Raw genomic sequence first — 8,990 nt, forward strand, 5'->3', positions numbered from 1 at the left:
AGGAGAAGGGATTGCGGCGTGACCATCCCCCCTGGGGGGTGATTTCTCGCTTTCTGTCTCTATGTCTCTCTCTGTCTGTCTGGCGAGCGCACGCGCCCTACAGTGAAAATCTCTCCAAAAAAAAAAAAAAAAAAAAAAAAGTTCTACTATATAGCTCTCATTGAGGTTATCATTTAAGCTCCATCTTCCTTTTTTCCTTCCTTCCTTTCTAAGGAGGATTTCATTTCTTAAGCATCATTCTATCTTGGAATAAGAAAATCAATTTCCTCATAAAGGTCACTGTTTCCTTTTTTTCCACATGTAATAGCTGCATACTCCTTGGAAGACATCATTGCTACAAAAGCTGCCTCTTGTACACATGCTGATCCCACTGTACAATTATCAGGAAAACTCAGGAAGTTAAAACAGTGACAATGTGACTACCTTTCTCCTCTGGATTCCAAAGCCATTTCCCTATCTGTATCTGCCTCCAAACTAGAAGAATGCTTTCACAGAGAAACTGAGTTTGAAGAATAGTATTTGACTCTGCTAGTGCTTTTGTGTGGGTCCAGACTATTTTTGAGCACTTGAAAGAGCATTCTTATACATGTTGATAGTTTCCACAAAAGCAGGGGGTTTTGTCGATCTGTCCACTAATGTAGCTGCAATGACTAGAACAGTGGTGAGCATACAGTTAAGTGCTCAATAAGTAATCATTGAACCAATAAATACTGATCTGATGTTAAAAAAAGTTCCTAAAATAAAATTCCACTGTGAGTTATAACATACATACATACATACATACATACATAAAGGGAATCTGGGGCATCTATGCCAACAAATGGACAGTACCACACACCTGAGAGAAAGGCCAATCTAGGTCATGCAGTAAACATGTAGTCTGCTCTACCATGGAGCCCCAGGCCAGGGCTAGGATTTTTCTGCTAGGATCTGTCCTTATGAAGAGGTATAAGAATTAAGCCATGGCCAGATAACTAGGAAGACTCAGAGTTGACAACTTCCTTTTTTACATGCTCTAATTTTAACGTAAGAAGTCACTGCCTATCTTTCAATTCCCCTTCTTCTAGGTTTTCTAGACACAAAGCCATGGCTCAGAATCCTGTCACTCCATGCTTGGGATGGCCATTTATTGAAGCTGGTATGAGTTCTGGGGAGAATAGCTGCCACTCTGTCAGCCCCAAAACCACATAGCCCAGAGTCACAGAGGTTCTGTTCTAGATTCAGTTTATCTATATTACTACGATAATTCAGTATGATATAAATGTGGACATTTATATAAGCACTTAAGTCTTTTCAAGATGTTGCCACATTTTTTATTTCACTGGCAGTGAGGAAGAATAGTGTTATTCTGCCCACTGCACATCAAAACCTGGGCCCTCCCCAGAGACACACAGAAGAAGAATCCAACCTCCCCATCTGTGTCTGAGGCCAGAACTGTTCTCAAGGTATCTTCAGGATGGAGTGGTACAGGCAGAGAGGAATATAAGGAGAAAATGCCTTAAGAAAAGGACAGAAGGGAACTATGTCAACACTCAGGAGGAAAAGGAAGGACCAGAACACTGACAAGACAATGAGAGTACTGGAAACAGAGAAAGGGAGAAACGATGGTAAATAATTGAGGAGTCAAGTGAGAGAAGACAAATATACCACCTCAGGCTAGGTGGGGCAGATAGAGGCCACTCCTCATAAATAACTCACAAACTGTTTTTTACACATACAATTTTGCTTTTCACATAGCCTGTGTAATAATTCAAATACAGCTGTGAGGAATCCTTGGGCAGACTCAGTTTAGGTCCTTGAAGCCATGGCTCCTCAAACCTCTATTCAGTGAGGCTGGCATGGGAATGGACTGCAGAAGCTTTTACCAGAAAAGTCCTCAAAGCTGACACGACGACACCCTAATTCTTCATCACAACTGGAATTTGAGGCTGAGTTGTGCCTTTTTAAATCTTCCCTCCCCCCATGAAATCACAGCTTAACACCATTGGAAGGCAGCCCAATAAACTGACCCAAATAAAAAACCTTACACTTCTAATGACCCAGAAAATTTATGATCCTTCCACCAACAGAGCAGATAGAGCCCCAAGGGACTGTTTCCTGGGATGACTTCCGGCTGAGTCTGGTGATATCTAAGAAATCATTTATTCTACCCAGGGACCTGTGAAAGCAGAATGGAACATCATCCTAGGGATAACAGTGCCAGGTGACCAGAGGACAACAGGGGAAAAAAAAAAAAAAAAAAAAAAAAACCAAAAAAACAACTTTGTTGGGGTACTGCTAGCCCAAGCCTCCTACTATTCCCTTCTAGATGTGATAAGCTCTCCAGTCATTTTGGCTTTTCATGTGCTGCTAAAGCAAAGCCTATAGAAACTTGAAAACCAAAGGTCTACCCAAGTATGTTAAAATGAGAAAAAAAGAAAAGCTGTTAACATCAGAGCAAGACTGAATTGGTCAATAATCCCTAGGTTCCTTAATCTTTTAAATATCTCTAACAGGAAAGCTATTGGAGATTTTTTTATTCTGGATAGAAAAACTGGAAAAGAGAAAGAGAACCAGGTTTATTTCTTTTTCTCTAAGAGGATCAGAGTCTTGTTATTTGAGGCCTGAGAAAGAGTTATGAGCAGAGAAAGATAATGAAGAGGTTGCCCCATAATTCCTGTGGATACAGTGCACATTCATCCTTTTTTACCACAGAAGCTGGCAAAATCCTAGAGAAAGAATGTCTTTTAGTCTAGTTTACAGAGAATAAGGATGCTGTCCTGTGTGGGAGGACACTGAAGATCTGTGTCTTGATTAGGAACTCAAACAAGCCTTTGATTATGATTACACAGCCTCCTGGGCTACCATATTCCCTAGTCTAGATTACGGCAATAGCCTCCTATCTGGTCTCTCTGTTTCTACCCAAGCCTCTCACCTCCACTGTAATTCTCAACATAGAAGCTGGGGGATCCTTTTAAAAGTTAATCCAGGGCCATATGGTGGGATGGTAGTCAAAGTGGCTAGATGGCCAACTGCATGGTTCGAGTCCTGGACCCAACAGCTTGAAAATCGTGCCAGGCACATATGTGTGCATGCTCAAAATCCCAAGAGGAGAATAGAGGAGAAAGGACTCCAGCATGGTCATTCCCCCTAGAGGGGAGGGTGATTTCTCACTTTCCCTATTTCTCTCTTTCTCTGCCTCTCTTTGGCAAGTTCAAGGGTCCTAGAGAAAAATCTACTAAAAAAAAAGTAAATCCAGTCCCATCATCCCTCTGCCAAACAACTTTCAGTAATATCCCACATCACTCTTTTCCATGCTACACACCCTCCATTACCTCTAAGAGCTTTATCTACTTGCCCCTCCCGCTTCTCTTAGTTCCAGCTTCACTGACATCCTTGTGGTTCCTTGAACACACTAGGAATGCACTCACTTTTCCTCTTGCTTAAGATTCTCCCTCTCAACACTGCCAATCCCTACCCTGCTCTATTTTCTATAGTCTTTATCCTCTTTAAATGTATTATTTATAATTTATTTATGTTTGTCTGTCTGCCTCTGCAAGAAAATAAGTTCCAATTTTTTTCAGAGATGTTGTATCGTAAGTACCTGGAACAGAGCCTGGGACTTAACAGGCACTCAATAAATTTATTTGTTGAATAAATAAGTGGCTTCTCTTGGCTCCTTCCCCACAGCTCCGCTTAGCCCCTTTTGAGCTAGATCTTCATTCAAAAGGTAATACTGAGAGGCAGAGTGGTCAAAATTACAAGAGGATAGATTTAGGGTCAGACAGGCCTTATTGTAAGTACTAGCTCTACTACACACTAGCTGGATGACCTTGACAAATCACATAACTTCTCTGTTCCTACTTTTCCTCAGTTATAAAAATGGATTAATAAAAAAGCAGCTATGGAAGTCGATGAATTAATGTGTACAAAGCTCTTGAAGTTGTGCCAGATACATAACAATGTTCACTAAATAGAAATTTGATCAATGGTTCTTAGATTCGAGCTAAAATTACAAAGAGCATGATATTCCCGACCTTGTCTCTCTGACTCCTTAACCTTTCTGCCTTACCTACTAAGCTCTCCTCTCACTGGTCACTGTCCTCTAACCTTTTCCAGACTCTCAATTTCAGCAATTTCTTCTCTGCCCTAGAATTTTGAAACTTGTTGTTTACCATGCCCAGAATGCTCTAATCCAAGGACTAGCAAACTTCTTCCAAATGGTCTGATGGCAAATATTATTTACTTTGTAAACAATGTGATTCTATCACACTTAGTCAACTCTGTTTTACCATGAAAGCAGCCACACAAAAAAACATAGGGGTAGCTGTGTCCCAATACAATTTTATTTACAAAAACAGGCATTTGGCCAAATTTGGTCCATGGGTAGTAGTTTACCATTTGTTGCTCTAGTCCTTCCTCTTCACTTAGCTGACCTCTAATCATCTTTTGCTGCTCAGCCTAAATGTTACATCCTTTGAAAAGCCTCCCTCGTCATCTCTGAAAAGGTTCTAAGTTTCCCTATTATACATTCCCATATCATCCTCTGGAGCCTTTATCACAATCTTAAATTATCTCATTAATTGTTAATTTGTTCAATTGTTCATTGTTTAATTGCTTGTCTTTTTAGACTACAAACTATATGGGACAGGGATATGTCTATTTTACCTCTGCTGTATCCTGTGTTAAGAAAAAAAAAAAAAGTAAAGTAAAGGGACCAACAGATGGTGTAATGGTTACATCGCTGGACTCCCATGTAGTCGACCGTGGTTCAAGTCCTGGACCCAGAAGCTTGAAACTCACACCAGGCATGTGGGTGTGTATGCCCAAAATCCTGAGAGGAAAATGGACAAGAAGGGATTGTGGCATGGCCATTCCTCTGCGGAATGATTTCTCACTTTCTGCCTCTCTCTGTCTCTCCAGCAGGCACATACACCCTTATAGCAAAAAATCTCTTTAAAAAAAAATGAACAGGGACCAGCAGTTAGCGTAATGGCTATGTCTCTGGACTCCCATGTAGTCGACCATGGTTCAAGGCCTGGACCCAGTGGCTTAAACTCACGCCAGGGGCATGTGCATGCATGCCCAAGATCCTGAGGCAAGAATGAAGAAGAAGGGATTGCAGCAGGGCAAACCCCCTGGGGAGGGGGTGATTTTTCACTTTCTGTCTCTCTGTTTCCCTGTGTCCTTCTGGCGAGCGCATGCGCTCTATAGCAAAAACCTCTCCAAAAAAAAAAAGAGAAAAAAAAATGAACAAATAAAATCAAGGTAACATTCCAAATGAAAAAATGGTTGGCACTGGCCTCTAAGAATGTATCTTACTACAATAGATATTGGCTCAGATTAAAAATACCCTATGCCTTTGTAGAGAGGTAAAAATGTTGATGCTATTTTCTCAGGGCTTAGGACAGAGAAATTTATTTTTGGATCTGTTAGTTGTAAGTCAGATATAAGGTCAAAGAAATCCAGTACCTGATGGACATAATATTCAAGATCAAAGAGCGCAGCAATCTTCTCTTCCAGGCTGGAGCTGGAACTATTGAATTTATTGATCAACCGTGCCATGATCTGCATGTCAGTCTCAATGACAACATTCAACTCATCAAAGTCCTTCTTCAGTTCCTCAATGGGGCGGAAGAGCCGTGTCACTTCAGCTTGCCTTGCCTAAGAAGAATAACAAAGAGATGACTAATCAAATCAGTTGGAGACATCTCGTCAAGATTTCTACAGTCTAACATGGATGTTCATCCTCAAAGAACTATTGTCCTAAGAGTCATGATCTTCTCTGATACGCACTATCAAAACTTCTGATAGTTTCTAAGAGAGCCAGAGTCCTTAGGCTCTGCCCATACAGACCTCTGCCCTCAAAACACACTCTAGACTTTCCAAGTTTCACCCTTCAAGTCCAACTTTCAATGTTTAGAAAGAATAGAATCACGGAAGTTACGGGGAGCGACACAAGTTCTCCTTCAACCGCTAATGTGAGATGGCTGAGGTCTAAACTGAAATAATCTACACCCTGGTTTTCTATCTCCCACCATCATAGAATATCTTGGCTCTTCCCTACCCGACCCAGAAACATTTTAGGGAAATCTGGACATAGGAAACTGGGTAAGAGCTGTCAGAGCAGGAGTAATTTGCTGATGAAAATTAAATCCCTGTCATTACTGTCAGTCTAACCACAGGTGTACAATTTGTTCAACTGTTTGAAATGGCTAAATTACGGTATGTGCCATAGTCAAGTCTCAATTTTCTCTTAATCGCTCCCCACCCCACACATATTTAATGATTTTTAAAATGAAGCTATATTGGAAGTAAATAAAAGACTTTAATTGGCTATTTTATACAAGTGACATTCCCTGTTTTCTTCTCAATTTTAAAGGATAATGCTTATAAAGAGAGTCCGAAGGTCACAGAGGTTTATGTATCTATCTTCCAAGAAAAATTAAAAGGCAAGAACATTTATAAAAAGAAGAATGATGAGCAGTTGTCAGCTACAAACTACTTGCCTATTACCAATGGGTTTCACTCCCCAGTTACAAGCACTCCATAGAAATGCCTACTAAAGAAATGAATTGCTCTCTCTCAAAAAAGATCAAGCTCCACCAAAACAATCACATCCATGGAGCACCTCATCCTGCTTCTTTGAGCTAAAACCACAGTAAAATGCCTTCCCTGCACTCAGCTAGAGGACTCTGAATGGCTGCCAGAGCTACACAGAGGTCTGAGAAGACTGAGTCACTTCCCAGAGCTGTGCGATGACAGGCAAGTGAGCTTTACAAAAGTGATATGCGCCTGGCCCTTAGGAAGGCCATTAACATGATGATGATGATGATGTGATAGTGATGATAAATAAAATTTTTACTTTGAAATTAATTAAACTCACAGAAAATGACAAAAATAACACAGAGTATCATGTACCTTTCATCCAGGTTCTCCCAGTAGTAACTTCTTATACAACAACAGTATTTAGAAAAAACAAGAAAAAGATGGGCCAGACAGTGGCGTAGTTAAGGTAGCCAGATCCCATGTGGCTGAGTGTGCATTTTGAGTCCCAGATCCAGAGATGTGAAAAGAACACTGGGTACACATGGGTGTACATGCCCCAAATAGAGAGGAGAAAGGAGGGCAGGGATATTGTTGTGTGGCCATTTCCCCTAAAGGGGGTTTTCTCACTCCCCCCATTTCCCCTAAAGGGGGATTTCTCACTCCCCCAATCTTGGTAAGCTCATGAACCCTATAGCAAAATTTAAAACAAACAAAAAACAATGAAAGAACATAGGGACAATACTGTTAATTATACTATAGGCCTCACTGAGATTTCACCAGCTTTTACATGTACTCTTTGTATGTATATGTGTATATCATTCTACTGTATCCAAGCTACATATTTGTGTAACCACCAGAACAATCAAGCTATAGACTGTTCCACCATCACCAAACACCACATTGTGCTGCCCCTTTACAGCTGTACCTTATACTCCCACTCGATTCTTTCCTATCCGTGTGCCCTTAAAAACACTAATTTGTTCTTCATCTCTGTAATTTTGGCACCTGGAGAATGTTATGTAAATGGGATCATAGTGTATAACTTTTTCTTTTTCTTTTTTTTTTAAATTTATTTCTTCTATGAGTAAGAGACAGAGACACATCACCCCACATGATCTTGATGTCACAATCCCCTCCCAGTTTCAGCTAGCTCCAGATCATGGACAGTATGTCTAGAGTACACAGGGAGATCTCTGGATACAAACATAGAACCTTCCCATGTGGGTCAGCCTCACAGAGCACTGCATTTGACCACTGCACTACCATCCAGTCCCCTGCAACCTATTAAGATTGACTTTTCAGGCCGGCAGGTGGCGTGGTGGTTAAGAACGCTGGATTCCCACATGGCTGACTGCGGTTTAAGTCCTGGATCTGGTGGCTTGCTTTCTCACTTTCTCTCTCTCTCTCTCTCTCTGTCTGATCAAACTGGAAAATAATAGTAATAATAATAAATAAAGTTAAACAAAATAATTAAAAAAAAAAGGATTGACTTTTCTCACTGAGCAGAATGCCCTTGGGAGCTATATGTTACTATATATATCAATAGTTCATTCTCTTTAATGCTGAGTAGTACTCCACTGTAAAAATGCACAGTTGTTCAGCCATTCACCTGCTAAAGAACATCTCAGTTGTTTCCAGGTTTTAGCTATTTGAATAAAAGTGCTATGAACATTTACATATGGGCTTTTGGTTAAAATAAATTCTTATCTCTCTGGGATAAATGCCCAAGAGTGCAATTACCAGGCTACAGGATAGCATATATATTTTTTTTTTCCTTTTTTGTTTTTTTGAGAGTTTTGTTTGTTTGTTTTTGCTATAGGGTGCATATGCTCGCTAGAAAGACAGAGAGAGACAGAGAGACAGAAAGTGAGAAATCACCCCCCAGGGAGGATGACCATGCTGCAATCCCTTCTCCTCCATTCTCCTCTTGGGATCTTGGACATGCACACACATGCGCCCAGCATGAGTTTAAGCCACCGGGTCTGGGACTCGAACTCCAGTCAACTACATGGGAGTCCAGCGACATAGCCATTACGCCAACTGTTGGTCCCAATAGCGTATGTTTTGTTGCACTAGAAACTGCCATACTATTTTCCAGATTGGCTGTACCAAACAAAAGCCTATATGCAAAATAACTGCCCATGAGAATATTGACACTGCTACTGTGTGATCAACTCTAGAGGAACTCAGTAAACTTATATCTTAAATAAGAAAACTGATAAAAAGGATAAAGTAACATTGGGAAAAAAATCGTATTACAGGAACTCTCTAAGAAAGTTCATGACATTGAAAACACAAAAGATAAAATGTTGGAAGCTGATCCTTTTTTTTTTTTTAATTTATTTTCTGGGGGGGAGAGATTTTTGCTATAGGGTGCGTGTGCTCGCCAGACAGACAGAGAGAGACATAGAGACAGAAAGCGAGAAATCACCCCCGCGGGGGGATGGTCATGCCGCAATCCC

At 40.7% G+C, this 8,990-nt stretch overlaps 1 protein-coding gene across 2 annotated transcripts in view; it reads right to left on the reverse strand.

Annotated features, from left to right (window-relative positions):
• LOC102484648 (nucleotide exchange factor SIL1) overlaps positions 1-8,990 on the reverse strand; it is a gene marked incomplete at its 3' end in the record, with an annotated part of 195,496 nt that overhangs the window by 1,064 nt on the left and 185,442 nt on the right. For both annotated transcript variants that reach the window (XM_014590816.2, XM_014590815.2), the window contains 1 exon segment: positions 5,452-5,643. In XM_014590816.2, the coding sequence (XP_014446302.1) occupies positions 5,452-5,643 (192 nt within the window).

The sequence above is a fragment of the Tupaia chinensis genome, unplaced genomic scaffold (genome assembly GCF_000334495.1).
Source record: "Tupaia chinensis unplaced genomic scaffold, TupChi_1.0 Scaffold000484_1, whole genome shotgun sequence".
NCBI classification, from domain to species: domain Eukaryota; kingdom Metazoa; phylum Chordata; class Mammalia; order Scandentia; family Tupaiidae; genus Tupaia; species Tupaia belangeri.